The 18648-nt window shown below is 50.6% G+C and overlaps 1 protein-coding gene and 4 non-coding genes across 5 annotated transcripts; 1 reads left to right on the top strand and 4 right to left on the bottom strand.

Annotated features, from left to right (window-relative positions):
* The first annotated feature begins 6046 nt into the window (after positions 1–6046).
* Positions 6047–7921, top strand: LOC105473935 (BLOC-1 related complex subunit 6). Its single transcript, XM_011728155.3, has one exon. It carries the CDS (start codon positions 6125–6127, stop codon positions 7196–7198), a length of 1074 nt encoding a protein of 357 aa, XP_011726457.1. The 5' UTR covers positions 6047–6124; the 3' UTR covers positions 7199–7921.
* A 678-nt stretch (positions 7922–8599) lies between these two features.
* Positions 8600–8673, bottom strand: TRNAI-AAU (transfer RNA isoleucine (anticodon AAU)). Its single transcript has one exon. It is a non-coding gene; the product is annotated as a tRNA-Ile (tRNA).
* Positions 8674–9031: 358 nt separating this feature from the next.
* Positions 9032–9105, bottom strand: TRNAT-AGU (transfer RNA threonine (anticodon AGU)). Its single transcript has one exon. It is a non-coding gene; the product is annotated as a tRNA-Thr (tRNA).
* A 219-nt stretch (positions 9106–9324) lies between these two features.
* Positions 9325–9406, bottom strand: TRNAS-GCU (transfer RNA serine (anticodon GCU)). The gene has a single exon. It is a non-coding gene; the product is annotated as a tRNA-Ser (tRNA).
* Positions 9407–9847: 441 nt separating this feature from the next.
* On the bottom strand, positions 9848–9919 carry TRNAW-CCA (transfer RNA tryptophan (anticodon CCA)). The gene has a single exon. It is a non-coding gene; the product is annotated as a tRNA-Trp (tRNA).
* Positions 9920–18648: the final 8729 nt, after the last annotated feature.

Here is an 18648-nt window from a genome sequence, read left to right as displayed (position 1 = left end):
AGACCATCCTGGCCAACATGGTGAAACCCCATCTCTACTAAAAATACAAAAATTAGCTGAGCATGGTGGTGCATGCCTATAATTCCAGCTACTCAGGAAGCTGAGGCAGGAGAATCTCTTGAACTGGGGAGGTGGAGGTTTCAGCGAGCCCAAATCGCACCAATGCACTCCAGCCTGGCGACAGAGCAGGACAGAGCCTCACCCTGTGGTGCAGGATGGAGAGCAGTGGCCTGATCTCGGCTCACTGCAACCTCCAACCTCCTCTCGGGTTCAAGCTATTCTCCTGCCTCAGCCTGCAGAGTAGCTGAGATTACAGGCCTATAATTTACAGGCTATAATTATAGCCTATAGTTTTTTTTTTTTTTGAGACGGAGTCTCGCTCTGTCGCCCAGGCTGGAGTGCAGTGGCCGGATCTCTGCTCACTGCAAGCTCCGCCTCCCGGGTTCACGCCATTCTCCTGCCTCAGCCTCCCGAGTAGCCAGGACTACAGGCGCCCGCCACCGCGCCCGGCTAATTTTTTGTATTTTTAGTAGAGACGGGATTTCACTGTGGTCTCGATCTCCTGACCTTGTGATCCGCCCGCCTCGGCCTCCCAAAGTGCTGGGATTACAGGCTTGAGCCACCGCGCCCGGCTAGCCTATAATTTTTAATATGGATATCCCTAGGTTTTTTTTTAAAGCCCTTCTACTGGATGGACATGCAGATTATTTCCAGTGCTTTGCACTGTGGCCAGTGTCTTTTGAGTGCCTCCTGTGCACCTTTGTGATGGTCTCTTGTTGTCCTCTAGGGGACATCTAAAGAAAGACATGGCAATGGTGAGTACAAGTATCTAGAGAAAGACATGGTAATGCTGGGTACACGCAGGTAAACGGTCTATAGACATCACCAAAAATGCCCTTCTAAGTGGTGGACAGTTTACACTCCCGCAGGCCATAATGAAGGACACCCATTTTCCCACAACCATAACGCTGACTCCTACTCCTACTGTTACCTGCGGGTAAGTCTGCAGCTATCCGGGGAACTCCGGAGTGGCAACTCTGCAGCAACCTCACTCCTCTGTCTTCTCGATGGCAATAATTCCAACGAGATAAAAGCAAGGATTTTGTTTTTTCTCAAGACGGAGTCTGGCTCCGTTGCTCAGGCTGGAGTGCAATAGCGCGATCTACAGCCGTGAGCCACCGCACCGGGCCAAAGGCAAGGTTTAAGGCAGAAGGGAGAACTGATTTTAAGCAAAGTGATAGTTTATTACAAAAGACAGTTCACTTAGAAGAGGACCAGGCTGGCGACTTGAAAAAAATCAAGTGCCCCTTCCTTTTCTTTAGAGTTTTTACACCCTCTACCTTTTCCGGAACGCTCTGTCTCCTTTTGTTCTTCCTCTGAGCCGGCTGTGGTTTAATTGTCGCAGGCGCAGTGGCCTGCCGGCATTAGGAAGAGACCGCATGCGCAGTGTGTTTACCGAAGTCCAGGGCATGCTCTTTAGGGTCAATTCTCCCTTTCTGGTCCAGCGCCCCCACAGGAAGGTTAGATGCTGATCAAATTCAACCATTTTGCCTTTTCACTGCACATGCTTAAAACCTTACTGCACAGGCTTAAAACATTATAGGGGTGATGACTTGCTAACTCCAGGTGTTTTCTCTGTTGCAAGACTCCTCTCATTCCCGGCGCCAGCGATGGCCATTTATTATCTCAGACGGATAGTTAGTTGTATGCCCGCCTGTCCTTCACTCGATGAGAACCAGACAGCTCTGGGGTTCTTCTCTTGTCCTGCTCGTTATGTAAGAGGGACAGATTTCTAATCGCTCGACCATGACTTGACAAATGCCCAACATATGGGGAGGCCCTCTTTCCTGCCCTCATGTCTAACTACCTACTCTAACACTACAAAGCATCCCCAATAGATCGGCTTTTCTACTCCCCAAAACACCAAAGCTCCCCACAGCTCCTACACTCATGATCTCCCCTCTTCTCTGAGAAAGAGCAGAACCAAACGGGGGGTCTTTTTTTTTTTTTTTTTTTTTTTTTGAGACGGAGTCTCGCTCTGTTGCAAGGTTGGAGTGCAGTGGCACAATCTTGGCTCACTGCAACCTCCGCCTCCCGGGTTCAAGTTATTCTCCTGCCTCGGCCTCCAGAGTAGTTGGGATTACAGGCGCCCGCCACCACACCCGGCTAATGTTTTTGTATTTTTGGTAGAGACGGGGTTTCACCATGTTGGCCAGGATGGTCTCGATCTCCTGACCTCGTGATCCACCCACCTCGGCCTCCCAAAGTGTCGGGATTACAGGCGTGAGCCACTGCGCCCGGCCGCTAATTTTTTTTTTTTTTGAGACGGAGTATTGCTCTGTTTCTCAGGCTGGAGTGCAGTGGCGCGATCTCCGCTCACTACAAGCTCCGTCGCCTCCCGGGTTCACGCCACTCTCCTGCCTCAGCCTCCCGAGAAGCTGGGACTACAGCCGCCCGCCACCACGCTCGGCTAATTTTTTTTTTTTTTTTTGTATTTTTAGTAGAGACGGGGTTTCACCGTGTTCGCCAGGATGGTCTCGATCTCCTGACCTCGTGATCCGCCCGCCTCGGCCTCCCAAAGTGCTGGGATAACAGGCATGAGCCACTGCGCCCGGCCGCTGATTTACATTTTTAAAGGATCATTCTGGTTCTCTATTGAGAATAGACTGTAGAGAGGTGAGGGTAGAAGAAGTGAGGCCATTTGGGAAGCAACTTCATTTACCCAGGCCAAAAATGATGGTGGTTTGGATCAGGGCAGAAACAATGGTAAGGATGAGAAGTGGTCAGATTCTGGATGTATTTTCGAGCAGAACCAACAAGATTTCCTAAAGGATTGGGCATAGATTATGACAAAAAGAGGAGTCAAGTACAACTCCAGGGTTTTTGGCCTTAGTCACTGGGAAGATGGAGTTGCCATTTACTGAGACAGAAGTCACCGTAGGAAAAAACAAGGTTTTGCCGGGGAGGTGGTGCGATAGGGGTGGGGCAAGGAACCAAATCACAGGAAGGATAAAGGTGGGGCTATCTTCAGGCTGGCACGGGATTTCAAACGCTCTCAGAATTCATGCCTCTTCATCTTTCGTCTCTGGTTCTCTTCCTTATCAGCCTCATTCTTTCCTTCTACAGACAGTTATCTCCTGGACATGAAAGATGGAAAAACTGATACCCAGCTTGAGTTCTCAAGAGAACAGAAAGGCGTCTCACACTGTCCACAAAGATAGAAACAACCAACCAACACTGGAGGATTTTTACTGGTCATACCTTGGGTCATGTGCTCTTCCCTGCGCCAATCTGCAGTCAGAAGGATGAAGTACTCTAATTGGCCAGCTTTGGGTCACGTGCCTGTCCCTGGCTGTCATTGCACCAACAACTCAGGGAATGGAGAGTTGGGGAGTGAGGAGCTTCCCCTACACAGACAGAGGGTGGGTAGCCCATTTGTCCGCTAAAAACTGCAAGATACAGGCTCACGCCTGTAATCCTAGCACTTTGGGAGGCCGAGGCGGGCGGATCATGAGATCAGGAGTTCGAGACCAGCCTGATCAACATGGTGAAACCCGGTCTCTACTAAAAATACAAAATTAGCTGGGCGTGGTGGCACGCGCCTGTAATCCCAGCTACTCAGGAGGCTGAGGCAGGAGAATGCTTGAACCTGGGAGGCGGAAGTTGCAGTGAGCCAAGATTGTGCCACTGTACTCCAGCCTGGACAAGATAGCAAGACTCCGTCTCAAAAAAAAAAACACAAAAAACAAAAACAACAACTTCAAGGTACATCTAGAATGCATCCATCCACATCATGCTAGACTGAGCTACTATCACCTGGTACTTGGAACCACCTCCTCACTGGTCTACCGTCTCCCTTGCAAACATTTTCTACAACAGCCTATAATCCCTAAACGTGAATCCCATCACATCACTCTCTTCCTGTGCTCAGTTTCCCATTCTCAAGGGAAGGCCTCCCATCTTCTAAAGAATATCTACCTACCCAGCCCAATATATGAGCTTTTCAGGTTGTGGTGGTGGTGGTGGTTGTTTTTTTAGAGCAAAGGAATGACGGGTTTTGTCAAGCTGCAGGCGACTATAAGATACAGACAGCTGACAACTGTGGACTCCTCAGGCGTAGTGAAACAGTGAGCTACTATCATTAGGGTTGGCTGGCTAGGACCCTGGCAGGCACCTGGGGATAGCAGTGCTGGGAAGTTCTGGGGAGCTGCACTTCTGAATGTTGGCATGACACTGCCTCAAGACATCTCTCTATCCAAATGGAAAAAAACAACCACATCCTTTGTCAGCTAAGGAGAGTTAGCAAACTGTTTTTATTAAATACGGATGTCTGGTCGGGCACGGTGGCTTACGCCTATCATCCTAGCACTTTGGGAGGCCGAGGCGGGTGGATCACTTGAGGTCAGGAGTTTAAGACCAGCCTGGCCAACATGGTGAAACCCCGTCTCTACTAAAAATACAAAAATTAGTCGGGCGTGGTGGCGGGCGCTTGTAATCCCAGCTACCTGGGAGGCTGAGATAGGAGAATCGCTTGAACCCAGGAGGCGGAGGTTGCAGTGAGCCAAGATCGCGCCACTGCACTGCAGCCTGGGTGACAGAGTGAGACTCCGTCTCTAAACAAACAAACAAATAAATAAATAAAAATACTGATGTCTCTGGGCTTTGGCTACGTGTTGCAATTTACAACCTTTCCAATGTCTGCTGCACCATTGCATTTAGAGGAAATCTCCATTCCCCAACAGGAACTGCAAGGCCCCCTGCATGACGTGGCCCCTGCTGCCTGTTCAGTTCCTTAGCTCGAAATCCTTCCCCTTACCTTGCGGATTTTGTTTTAGTCCCAATGTCTCCTGCCCTCTCATCTCAGTTTCTTGAATACGTCAAGACTTCTTTGTCTCTGAGAGGTAGCTCAAGTTTTCTTCCCTCTGCCTGGAGGGTGGCTGGGTCTTTTTGGTTCTTTTTAGTTAAAAGTCCCACCGAAGAGGTCTTTTCCTGACCCCTTATCTAAACTAGTGCCTACTCAGTTATATTCTCTTTTTTTTGTTTGTTTTTTGTTTGTTTGTTTGTTTTGAGACGGAGTCTCGCTCTGTCGCCCAGGCTGAAGTGCAGTGGCCGGATCTCAGCTCACTGCAAGCTCCGCCTCCCGGGTTCACGCCATTCTCCTGCCTCAGCCTCCCAAGTAGCTGGGACTACAGGCGCCCGCCACCTCGCCCGGCTAGATTTTTGTATTTTTTAGTAGAGACGGGGTTTCACCGTGTTAGCCAGGATGGTCTCGATCTTCTGACCTCGTGATCTGCCCGTCTTGGCCTCCCAAAGTGCTGGGATTACAGGCTTGAGCCACCGCGCCCGGCCTCAGTTATATTCTCAATCATAACACTTTATTTCCTGTATAGTACATATCAAAATTTGTGATCATTTCATTTGTTGAATATTTTACCTCGTGGCAAAATCACACGCCATCTTCCAAGGGGCGAGACCCCTCAATGTGAAAGGGGCAAGAGACACAGAACAAGAGTGGCAAAAGCATAGGAAAGTCCAGAGGCCGCTGCCTTGACCACAATGGATCGCTCTGAGCAGTTCAATGGTTAGGTCTGTTAACCAAGAAAGATAGAGCAAACCATTCACGCTCATGCTGGACTTCTGGTTTCCTCCTTCTTAGTTAAGTAGGTTCAACCCCGATGGTCCAAGCAGGATATGTCATTTCCATCCTAAGAACCTCTCTAGGAACCCCAAGTGGGCTCCCCACTTGGTGTTTTTGCTAAGCAATCACTGTGGGGGGGTACAATTGCAGGCAGAAAAAATCTAAGCCCCACCCCGCGGGACTCAGAAATTTGAGGACCTTGGTCTTTAAGATCTGGCCCATCAGCTTTCAGAAAGGGCGGGGTGACGAGAGCAGCTGTCATCTCCTTCTCTCCACCCAGCCGGCGTTCACGTGTGTTCCGCTGTGCAGTAACAGCTCTTCTTCCGGGACTTCCTGGTCGCCACGGCCAATCAAAATGCTTTTCCTGTCCTTACCATTGTCAGCCGCTGCCAATCGGCGCGCCTCTACCAACGCCCCTTAAAGGCGCAGCCACCGCCTCCGGAGCCGGGGCGAACCAATTCCTCGGTTGCGGCCCCCACCTGCAGTATGGAGTCGTCTCGGGGGCGGCCCGGGCCCGAGACGGACCTTCTGGCTGTAGCGGAACAGCAGGCCGCAATCTTCGGCGGCGGACCGGGCCGAACGTCCTCTGAGCCGCCCTCAGGCCTCCGGGTGTCCGGGGAGGAAGAGGCCGAGAACGTTGGGGGCGCGAACCGCCACCCCAGGACGTCCCCGAAGACGTCAAGCTGCGGCGTCGTCCACCGGCCGGAACGGGAGGCTCTCGAGAAAGAGCCCGGCCCTCAAGGGACGCCGTCTGGGGCCGGGAGCCTCAGTGGGGCGCCGGGTGCAGAGCACGAACCGTCCCCGTCCTTCCGGCACAAGGACCCAGCGCCGCCCGAGGGCAAGCCCGCCTCCGGGAGGGACTGCCGTCGAGGGGGACCAGGCGGCGGGATGGATGTTGAGCAGCAGGAGGAAGAGGACAACGACGAGGAGGCGGCCGCGGGCGGCAGAGCCAGCCGCTCGTTCTCCAGCCGCCTTCAGGACAGCCGCAGCCTGGACGGGCTGAGCGAGGCGTGCGGTGGCGCCGGGTCCTCAGGGAGTGCCGAGTCCGGCGCGGGCGGCGGACGCCGCGCCACCATCTCCAGTCCCCTGGAGCTCGAGGGCACAGTGAGCCGCCACGGCGACCTCACCCACTTTGTCGCCAACAACCTGCAACTCAAGATCCGTCTGAGCGGCGCCCCTCCACCCCCGCCTTCTGCCCCTGCGCGGCCCTGCCCAGCGCCTGCACCCACACCCACACCAGCCATTCCCCCCATCGACCCCGAGGTGCTGCGGGATCTGGAGCGGTTGAGTCGGGAGCTGGGAGGCCGGGTGGACCGTCTGCTTCGCGGTCTGGGTGGCGCGGTGCAGGAGCTGACGGCGCTCAGCGTGGGCTGCATCCAGACCTACCGCGACGCTGTGGACTCCTTAGGTGAAGCCGTGGACATGAGCATCAAGGGCATGTACACCCTGCTGGCGCGCTGCGAGGAGCTGGAGCGGGCTCTGCAGCCGGTTCAGGGGCTGGCTCGCCAAGTCCGGGATATCCGACGTACTCTGGAGGTGTTGGAGGCCCTGTGCAAGTGACCAGGAGGACAGGAGAGGCCGGGCCTGGCCAGGGCAGGGCCCAGCAGGACCCTAAGGACTCTTCAGGGAGTCCTGGTGGGAAGTGCCCACTGAGGGGAAGCCTGTGTGTTGGAGGCTCTTCCAGATGCGTTCAGCTGGCCCGCGCCCACTCGCTGGGCCTTAGGCTGGTGTATACGGGGAAGTTGTAACGGCTTTCCTGGTGGGAAGGGATGTTGCTCTGCTTTTATACAGTTGGCCATCTGTAGCTACCCTGTTCTTCCCAACTCTCCTCCCTAGCTAGAGCACCAGCCCTGGGAACACAGGGCTTTAGGTCTGCTTCAAGGTGAGGACGTGACTCCCACATATAATCAGGAGAAAGGGACAGAGGAAGCCCCAGCCCCCACTGTGGCTATCCTGACTTCAGTGGCCACATCTCAGGTGCCAGGGGCTGTGGGAGCTTGAGCCGTCCTTGGCCAAACACACCGCAGGCAAGGATGCACCCCTGCGGATGGATAGCCTTCTGCTTCTGCCCTCTGGCCCTCTACCATACCACTTCCCCAGCCAGAACCGGGGTGCAGCTAGGAGGAATGGGTTGCACGGCGGAGGTGGGTGAGGTGGGAGGCGTCTCACTGCTCTCAGGGTTCAGGTAGAATGTTGCTGGTTTTGAAGCCCACCTGTTGTGGAGTGTTCTCATCAGTTTTGGCTTTCTGAGATTTTATGGAATTAAAGTGCTGCTGCTGCGAAGGCTGAGGCTGAGTCTGTGTGGGGTTGCAGTGATTAATAAGCCAAAGCAATGGGAATGAGGGTCGGTGTTGTTCACGCAGCTCCCTTGGGGCTGGTGCTGGAAGTGGGGTGGGGGTGGGGGTGTCTCAGGCTCCGTGGGGAAGGATATGGTTCCTGCTCTCAAGCATCTGGTCTGAGGGGAAATGTGAGGACACAGATCATCACTCACAGGGGCCCAGAGATCCAGTAACCACAGAAACGTAAAAACAAAGTGCTCTAGAAGAGAAGGGGAAGAAATTGTCTTCTCAGGTCCTGATGAATAGGCAGGGACTGGGTGGATTGGACGGACATCTTACCTCTGGAGGAAGACTGGGAACACTTGTCAGCTCCATTCCTGACCATTCCCACACTCTGCAGATCAGTGTCACGTGGTTTGAGACAAATTAGTCCCAAAGCCTTTTGTTTACAATTCATACAGTAAGTTCAGGAGCCATATATTATGGCCATTAAGATGCGGAAGCATAGATCATGAAACAACCCGGGTTTCTCTCAATCCCTTCCTCTCAAGACACACCCACATTTAGAATGTGCTCCAAAACACTTCCTCTTCTGGGATTGGAAATGTTTCGCTGGTTTTCACCAGTGATGTTGTTTGGCTCTAAAACACTGCGGAATACCGCTTTTGAAAAGTTTCAACTATGGCCCGTACGGGGATCGAACCCGCGACCTTGGCGTTATTAGCACCACGCTCTAACCAACTGAGCTAACCGGCCAGCTGTTAAGAACCGCTTGAAATAAAGTTATTTAGTTACAATACTGTTCAGTCCTCTCGTGATAAACCTTTAATTGTGTGACTTCTTTGTCAGAAATGAAAACAGAATACAAAAACTGACTGAGCACCTAGACGAGTAACAAGTCACAGTACTGGCAAGTACAGATGATGCGACTGGGGTAGTTGCAGGTCGAGGCGCAAGTACACTGTGCACGAAGAGCAAAATTCCCAACAGCGTGTCGCAGATGCACCGAGAGAAGACAGATGATTATGTGAATAAACCATACAGACTGGAAGTTATGAGGCTCTGCAACTCTCCCCGCAATGTTTAATGTTGGCAAAAGCGTGGGGACACACTTAGGCACCGCTGGGATTCGAACCCAGGATCTCCTGTTTACTAGACAGGCGCTTTAACCAACTAAGCCACGGCGCCGCCGGAAGGGCTCCTGGGATCTTATTTCCTTGGCCAGGTCAGCTCAATTGCAGAGCATGAATACAAAAATGTCACAAAAAGTCGGCCGCCTTGGAAAGTGCGGAAAGGATGGAAGCAGCTGGGAAAGACACGAAAACCGAATGGAGTGACTCGGAGTAACAATAGAAATCCTAGTTTGGTATTACAAAACTTGAGCTCAGACCACAGGGCTTCCGTAGCCGACGAGGATGGGATTCGAACCCACGCGTGCAGAGCACAATGGATTAGCAGTCCATCGCCTTAACCACTCGGCCACCTCGTCTTCGGATAGCTCACAGTGTACAGACAGCCCTCCGCATCTCACAGCTCTGGGACCTGAACTTCCCGCAAGTGGGGTTCGCCTCTGTCGCGAAGGCTGCACATTTTGAAGGAACCAGCTCAGCACTGGAAAGAGGACTCACAGATCGTAGACCGATTTCTCCCATGCGTGATCGTCCGAACCTCCTCCCTCTGCTGAGAGGTCTAGAACTGCTCCTGTCCTGAGGAGGCGCGTTATCCGCCCAGAATTATGGTACCCGGATCCATCGCAAAAACCCCCGCGAGAAGGTTGGGCTGCCCAGACGGGGTGGCCTCGGAAATTCGTGCCAGAAACCCCTCCCCTTCAGGACCCAAGAGGATATTGGTTCTTCAATGACCTGAACGCTGAAGCTCGACCGTAGTTTAAATTAAGGGGAGTTAATAAAAGTAGAAGAAAAGCATTCGCTGACCCCGACGTGATTTGAACACGCAACCTTCTGATCTGGAGTCAGACGCGCTACCGTTGCGCCACGAGGTCGGCCGGCCATTTGGCAGCTCAGTTCTCCCCATGACCACTGTGCCCCCAGGAGGCCGGGGTCATTGATCGAGGCATGAATGGGCACCTAGGGCTTTCCTGTCCCTCAGAACAGCTGCGGGATCGTATCTGCGCTCGCCGAGCGGCCCTGTAGGGCAAGTCGGGCGGGTGGCACCCCAGGGCAGTGACTATGGAATCCAGGCTCAGCGGTCTGTCACCTCCTGGCCCCCAGCGTCCTGCCAACGCCCGGATAGAGAGTCCCGAGCTACTTACAGCCCAGCCCGGGTCGACCTGCCTAGAAACAGATGGAAGGATTTGAACCAGAAGGAAAGTGATGGAGCAGTGCCAGAGCCTAGGGCACCTGAAGGGGTGAGAGACTTGCTCCCCCAGCAGCGCGTCTCCTCCCCTGCTGCACTTTTACAATCGTCTGCGGAGCCTTTGAATGTACCCATGCACAACCCCCGGGTTCGGAGGTTCTGATTTAAACGGTCCAGGGAAGAGCTCTGGCATCGAGATGTAAAACTTTTGAAAAATATCGGTATTTCACCTGTTTAAGGGCACATAAATATTGTCTATAATTTTATGAGTTTTGACAAATACATACACCTGCGCAAATCACAACTCTTTAAAAACATATAGGACATTTCCCTTGCTCAAGGTTCTTACATGTCCCTTCTCTACGGATCCCCACTCCCTTCCCAGAGGCAATCTCTGTTCTAATTTTGACCACCACAAACATCAGTATTTCTTTTTTTTTTTTTTTGAGACGGAATTTCGCTCTTGTTTCCCAGGCTGGAGTGTAATGGCGCAATCTCGGCTCACCGCAACCTCCGCCTCCCAGGTTCAAGGGATTCTCCTGCCTCAGTCTCGCGAGTAGCTGGGATTACAGGCATGCACCACCACGCCCGGCTAATTTTGTATTTTTAGTAGAGACGGGGTTTCTCCATGTTGGTCAGGCTGGTCTCGAACTCCCGATGTCAGGTGATCCCCCGGCTCGGCCTCCCATAGTGCTGGGATTACAGACGTGAGCCACCATGCCCGGCCAACATCCGCATTTTTTTTAAGCTCCCCGGGTGAGACAAAATTGGGAACTTCTGAAGGGAGACACCTGGAGCTGAAAGAGGCCCCAATTGTTTTTTCTTTTCTTTTCTTTCTTTTCCTTCTTTCTCTTTCTTTCTTTCTGCGATGGAGCTGAAAGAGGTCTCAATTGTTTTTTCTCTCTCTCTCTCTTCTTTCTCTCTCCTTCCTTCTCTCCCTTCCCTCCCTCCCTCCCTTCCTCCCCTCCTCCCTCCCTTCCTCCCTTCCTCCCTTTCTTTCCCACCCTCCCTCTCTTTCTCCCTTCCTTCCTTCCTTCTGCGACGGAGTCTTTCTCTGTCGTCCAGGCTGGAGTGCAGCGGCGCGACCTCGGCTCACTGCAACCTCCGCTTCCCGGATTCAAGCAACTCTGCCTCAGCCTCCCAAGTAGCTAGGATTACAGGCGCCCGCCACCGCGCCCGGCTATAATTTTTGTATTTTTAGTGGAGACAGGGTTTCACCATGTTGGCCAGGCCGGTCTTCAACTCCTGACCTCGTGATCCGCCCGCCTCAGCCCCGCAAAGTGCTGGGATTACAGGCGTGAACCACCTCGCCCGCCTATGTTTCTTGAACAATGAAAGGAGTTCAACAGGCTGAGATGCCACAAGAGGTCATGCCTGTATCTCATTCCTTCCCATCCAAGCCAAATTTCTACACAGTGGCTCTTTCGAAAGTTATCAGGGACCACAGAGATGTCAACGCCCACAGGCATTCTCAGGCCTGACCTTAACTGACTCCAGGCAACGTCTTCTCCATGAGCCTCATTTCCCATGGTTGTCTTGACACTAGTTTGCTGGCCCTTCCTAAATGGCTCCCCGCTCCAGTCTCTTTTTCTTTTTAAAATTTTTTTGAAACGGAGTCTCAGTCTGTCGCCCAGGCTGGAGTGGTACGGCGCATTCTTGGCTCGCCGCTTTTCCGAGTAGCTAGCTGGGATTACAGGTGTGGTGCCGGCTAGTTTAATTGTTTTTTTCTTTCTTTCTTTCTTTTTTTTTTTTTTAGTAGAGACGGGGTTTCACCAAGTTGGAGAGACTAGTCTTGAACTCCTGACCTCAGATGATCCACCCGCCTTGGTCTCCCAAAGTGCTGGGATTACAGGCTTGAGCCACCTCGCCCATCTCCAGTCTCCTTTTTCTGTTCTCCCTGTAAATCCTGGTTTTCCTCGGGTAAGGTTTTCTCTCCTCATGCTACACATGTTGCACGGATTCAGCTATTTCCTGCGTGCTGAGGACTCCTGAATCTGGCTCCCACCTCTGGACTCTGATGTGTAGTGCCTCCTGATACCTTCACTTGACCCTGCCATACTTCCTTCCCGTCTTTCTGCACTCCCAGAGAGTGGCCAGGCCCAGGCTGGGGGATGCATCCTTGATTCTTCCCTCCCCCTTCCGTCTTACTTCCAGTCACCACATCCTGTCAATTCTATTTCCTCAATTATCCCCCTGTCAATCGTCCTTCCCCATCCCACTGACAACCCCTCAGCCTCTCTTGCTGGATTATTGTAGCGGACTCCTGTCTAATTTCCCTGCCTCCCAAATAGTCAGAGAATCGTGGTTTTTTTGTTTGTTTGTTTTGTTTGTTTGTTTGTTTTTTGAGATGGAGTCTCGCTCTGTCTGGAGGAGGAAGAGGAGGAGACTGGCCCGCTGGCTCATGCCTGTAATCCCAGCACTTTGGGAGGCCAAGGCCTAGGACGTTCGGGGTTCGAACCAGCCATGATCAACATGGAGAAACCCCGTTTCTACTAAAAATACAAAATTAGCCGGGTGTGGTGGCGCATGCCTGTAATTTCAGCTACTCAGGAGCCTGAGGCAGGAGAATCGCTTGAACCTGGGAGGCGGAGGTTGTGGTTAGCAGAGATGGCGCCATTGCACTCCAGCCTGAGTAACAAGAGTGAAACTCTATCTCAACAACAACAAAAAACAAAACAAAACAAAAAAAGTTTGGGCACCAACCAGAAGAAGCTCCCACTGACCAAAATTGGGACAATTTGAACATCAAAAAGAATAACTGCAATGGATTGAAATACACAAAAGATGTTAAAATGTCCAAGTTCACAATGATATTAAAAACAACTACTTTTGCAAGATGCTAGAGAATCAATTCATTTTTCTGAAAACTGGTAAATAATAAGAAAAAACCCACACATTTATCCTGCCTTTCCTGTATGACCTGTATCTCATGGTAAACAAATTGATGACAGCAAGTTCTTACTGCAGAATGGTAGAATTAGGACATCTTAATTTTGCAACTCCTAATGAAATAATGGAGCTAGGCAGTGATGATCAACTAAACCATCAGGTGAAAAACTGATGGGGAATTTTATAATTGTTACCTAGTCTGACTACACCTGAACCCAATGTTCAGCCTTAACACCAGAAAAAGAGGGAAAAGCAGGCGTCCTGATGCAATGGAATGGGAAGGACAAACTGCCACTCATGATGTATTTTTACCAGAAAACTGAACATGACACTAACCAACCACTGGATCTAAGAACCAGTATACAGGACATACAAGGCATGGAGGAACGTGTTAAATGACATCACAAGAATAAGGCCCAGAAATGGCTCTATGCCTTCAACTGATAAATTGCAAGAAAAGAAAAGAAGAAGGGAGGTGAGGGGGTAGGGAGGAGGCAGGACTCAAGATGAATAGAGACGTGACAACCAGGTGCAGTGTGTGGACTTTATTTGGACCCAGATTCAAACAAACTGTAAAAGAAAAAAGTATGTAGGAGACATTTGGGCAATTTGAACTGTTTGATAATGTCTAGGATGTGCTTCAAAATAACCAGGTGTGGGCTACAAGGGAGGGTATACCTGAAACAAGGTTGGTCATGTGTTGATAATTGTTGAAGCAGAATAGAGGGGTTCATTATCTCCCCTCCCCCTCCGTCCTCCCTCCCCTTTCCCCCTCCCCTCCCCTCTTTTTGAAGGAGTCTTGCCCTGTCACCCAGGCTGGAGTGCAATGGCACCATCTCAGCTCACTGAAACCTCCGCCTCTCAGGTTCAAATGATTCTCCTGCCTCAGCCTCCTGAGTAGCTGGGATTACAGGCACCTGCCACCACGCAGCTAATATTTGTATTTTTAGTAGAGACTGGGTTTCACCATGTTGGCCAGGCTGGTCTCAAACTCCTGACCTCGTGATCCGCCCGCCTCAGCCTCCCAAAGTCCTGGGATTACAGGCGTGAGCCACCGCACCGGGGTATTTTCCTTATTTTTTCTTTTTTTTTTTTTTTTTTTTTTTTTTTGAGACGGAGTCGCTCTGTCGCCCAGGCTGGAGTGCAGTGGCGCGATCTCGGCTCACTGCAAGCTCCGCCTCCCGGGTTCACGCCATTCTCCTGCCTCAGCCTCCCGAGTAGCTGGGACTACAGGCGCCCACAACCGCGCCCGGCTAATTTTTTGTATTTTTAGTAGAGACGGGGTTTCACCGTGGTCTCGATCTCCTGACCTTGTGATCCGCCCGCCTCGGCCTCCCAAAGCGCTGGGATTACAGGCGTGAGCCACCGCGCCCGGCCGTTCCTTATTTTTTCATGTTTGAATTTGTCCATGATAAAAAAACAATTTTTAACTCCTTTTATTAAGAGTTCAAATCTTGGCCGGGCGCGGTGGCTCAAGCCTGTAATCCCAGCACTTTGGGAGGCCGAGACGGGTGGATCACGAGGTCAGGAGATCGAGACCATCCTGGCTAACACCGTGAAACCCCGTCTCTACTAAAAATACAAAAAAAAAAAACTAGCCGGGCGAGGTGGCGGGCGCCTGTAGTCCCAGCTACTCCGGAGGCTGAGGCAGGAGAATGGCATAAACCCGGGAGGCGGAGCTTGCAGTGAGCTGAGATCCGGCCACTGTACTCCAGCCCGGGCTACAGAGCAAGACTCCGTCTCAAAAAAAAAAAAAAAAAGAGTTCAAATCTTAGTACTTGCAGTTCCCAGTCTTGGAGTGAGTAGTCACTTGGGGGACACCTCATCACCAGCAGTACCTCCTATGGCCACTGGCTGGCTCTAAATATCAGTTTTGTGAGCAGGCTAGAAATAGCATCTCTGTAGGGCAGGCTTCTGTGAATCAAGGTCATGGAAAATGACAGGACAGGCTACTCACTGTTTATCAATTCAGGACATGAAATGTGACTACCCTGTTGTTACTTATATAGTAAGTCCTCTATGCAGAAGGCCTATTTTTTTAATTTTTTATATATTTTTTTGAGACAGAGTCTTGCTGTGTCACCAGGCTGGAGTTCAGTGGTGCCATCTCGGCTCCCAGCAACCTCCAGCTCCCGGGTTCAAGCAATTCTCCTGCCTCAGCCTCCGGAGTAACTGGGTAGCTGGGACTACAGGCGCGCACCACCACGCCCGGGTAATTTTTGTATTTTTAGTAGAGATGGGGTTTCACCATTTTGGCCAGGATGGTCTTGATCTCTTGACCTCGTGATCCGGCTGCCTCAGTCTCCCAAAGTGCTAGGAATACAGGTGTGAGCCACTGCGCCCAGCCCAGAAGGCCTATTATAAGCAGAATGTCCCAAACCTCCAGCTGTCAGAGCCCCCATAATCTAACAGTCATCCTGACCCTCCCTTTTCCCCACTCACCCACAGCGCCAAGTCCAAACTTCCTTTATCTTCTAAATATCTTTTGATACCCTCCACCTACTTGGTCCAAGCCTCATCCTGTCTCTTCTGGATAATTATATGGCTTCTTCATTAGCGTTCTGTTTAAAATCTGCTTAAAACAAAGACAAATAAATGAAAAAATATATATAAATAAAAATAAAATTTGCTTAAAATCCATCATCCATGTTGCAACTAGAGTCATGATCTAGAACACCGACCTGACCATGTCCCTCCCTGTAGCTGCAAGGCCTGACTTCATCTGAACTCTGCTGTTTACCTAACCAACCTCACACTGATCTTTTATTCCCCTTCCATCACTAGGCTTCTGAAATGCTGGCTTCCTTACTGTTCAACAAACACACTTGGCTTGTTCTCACCATCTTTGCACTTGCCGTGTCCTCTGTCTGAAATGCTCTTTTCCTAGATCTTCACTTTGCTGACTCTTTCACTTCCTTCTATTCAGCGACCTTGGAAAACCTTGCAAAAGCAGGTCCTGGATTTTCCTCACTTTTGGCCTATGACAACTTCTTTAATCTGTGAACACTTATATTTGATGAACCCCTCACTAAGGGAGCTCACCTCTGAAGGTCTAGGTAAAAAATGCATGTAAGTTACAGACAGGGAAGAAAAGCATGAAGAGTTCTTCAGTCTTTTTTTTTTTTTTTTTTTTTTTTTGAGACAGGTCTCACTCCTGTTGCTCAGGCTGTAGTGCAGTGGTGTGATCACGGCTCACTGTAGCCTCTACTTCCTGGGTTCAGGTGATCCTCCCACCTCAGCCTCCCAAGCAGCTGGAACTACAGTTGTGCACCACTGTGTTTGGCTAATTTTTTGTACTTTTTTGTAGAGATGGGGTTTCGCCATGTTGCCTAGGCTGAACCTTCAGTCTTTTTATCCTGTCTCCTAAGAACGTTTGAATGCTTGCTATGCTGTAATTTCTGCATTGGAGAATACAGGAAGCTCATCTCTCATTGTAAATTAGGTGTCATTACTATCACTCATTTTAGGAATCAAATGCAATGGGGATCATTTCAAAGGAGAAAACTTGATAGGTTTCCTTGTCCATCCTGAGAGCAGGGAGGTTTGAAACTATCTTCAGAACTTTGACGGGGTCCAACAGTTAAGAAAAGAACCGGCCGGGCATGGTGGCTCACGCCTGTAATCCCAGCACTTTGGGAGGCCAAGGCGGGTGGATCACCTGAAGTCAGAAGTCAGAAGTTTGAGAACAGCCTGGCCAACATGGTGAAACCTCGTCTCTACTAAAAATACAAAAATTAGCTGGGCATGGTTGTGGGCACCTGTAATCCCAGCTATTAGGGAGGCTGAGGCAGAAGCATCGCCCCAACCCGCAAGGCGGAAACTACAGTGAGCCGAGATCATGCCATTGCATTCCAGCCTGGGTGACAAAGGTAAAAGCTCCGTTTCAAAAAAAAAAAAAAAAAAAAAAAAGTCTGGGCATGGTGTCTCACGCCTGTAATCCCAGCACTTTGGGTGCTGGAGACTGAGGCGGGCAGATCACAAGGCCAAGAGATGGAGACCATCCTGGCCAACACAGTGAAACCCGGTCTCTACTACAAATACAAAACTTAGCTGGGCATGGTGGCACGTGTCTGTAGTCCCAGCTACTCCAGAGGCTGAGACAGGAGGATCACCTGAGCCCGGGAGGTCGAGGGTCACTGTAGTCATGATCATACCACTGCACTCCAGCCTGAGTGACAGAGTGAGACCCTGTCTAAAAAAACAGAAACAGAGAGACACTTTGTTGAAGCTCTTTAAAAAAAAAAGGCCGGGGCCGGGCGCGGTGGCTCAAGCCTGTAATCCCAGCACTTTGGGAGGCCAAGACAGGCGGATCACGAGGTCAGGAGATCGAGCCCATCCTGGCTAACACGGTGAAACCCCGTCTCTACTAAAAAATACAAAAAACTAGCCGGGCGAGGTGGCGGGTGCCTGTAGTCCCAGCTACTCGGGAGGCTGAGGCAGGAGAATGGTCTAAACTCGGGAGGCGGAGCTTGCAGTGAGCTGAGATCCGGCCACTGCACCCCAGCCTGGGCGACAGAGCAAGACTCTGTCTCAAAAAAAAAAAAAAAAAAAAAAAAAAAAAAAAAAGGCCGGGCGCGGTGGCTCAAGCCTGTAATCCCAGCACTTTGGGAGGCCGAGACGGGCGGATCACGAGGTCAGGAGATCGAGACCATCCTGGCTAACACGGTGAAACCCCGTCTCTACTAAAAACACAATTAGCCGGGCGAGGTGGCGGCGCCTGTGGTCCCAGCTACTCGGGAGGCTGAGGCAGGAGAATGGCGTAAACCCGGGAGGCGGAGCTTGCAGTGAGCTGAGATCCGGCCACTGCACTCCAGCCTGGGTGACAGAGCGAGACACCGTCTCAAAAAAAAAAAATAAATAAATAAATAAATAAAAAATAAAAAATTAAAAAAAAAACATAATAATAATAACTCCTCAGTAAAGTCTAGAAAAAATCACAATCTTTTATTTCATGGGAATAAAAGCAAGTTTTGGTGATTACATTGTCTCCAATATGAAGAAAAGGCTGTGCTGTCTTTTAAAGAGATGATTTATATGAAAATGTCATCACATAGTTTCAATATATAGGAGTTCAACACTTTAGGGACTCTCAATCCTATAAATCATTCCTTTTTTTCCTCAATTTCATGTCTTAATGATAATACTATATAAGACTCAGAAAATATTAATGTTTATTGTTTAAAACTTTTTTTTTTAAAAGACAGAATCTCACTCTGTCACCCAGGGTGGAGTACAGTGGTGCGATCTCAGCTCACTGCAACCTCCACCTCGTGGGTTTAAGAGATTCTCTTGCCTCAGCCTCCCAAATAGCTGGGACTACAGGTGTGTGCCATGACGCCCAGCTAAGTTTTGTATTTTTAATAGAGATGGGGTTTCTCCATGTTGGCTAGGCTGGTCTTGAACTCCTGACCTCAGGTGATCCACCTGCTTCGGCTTCCCAAAGTGCTGGGATTACAGGCGTGAGTCACTGCGCCCAGCCTAAAACTTCATTAAAAAGATATATCTGAATGTGTATGTGTGTGTGTG

The sequence above is a fragment of the Macaca nemestrina genome, chromosome 17 (assembly GCF_043159975.1).
Source record: "Macaca nemestrina isolate mMacNem1 chromosome 17, mMacNem.hap1, whole genome shotgun sequence".
In the NCBI taxonomy this organism is placed as follows: Eukaryota; Metazoa; Chordata; class Mammalia; order Primates; family Cercopithecidae; genus Macaca; species Macaca nemestrina.
The sequence above is the reverse complement of the archived record's forward strand: the minus strand, read 5'-3'. Positions and strand labels throughout refer to the sequence as shown.

Coding starts and splice junctions, on each gene's coding strand:
- LOC105473935 (XM_011728155.3), top strand. CDS start 6,125: ATGGAGTCGTCTCGGGGGCGGCCCGGGCCCGAGACGGACCTTCTGGCT.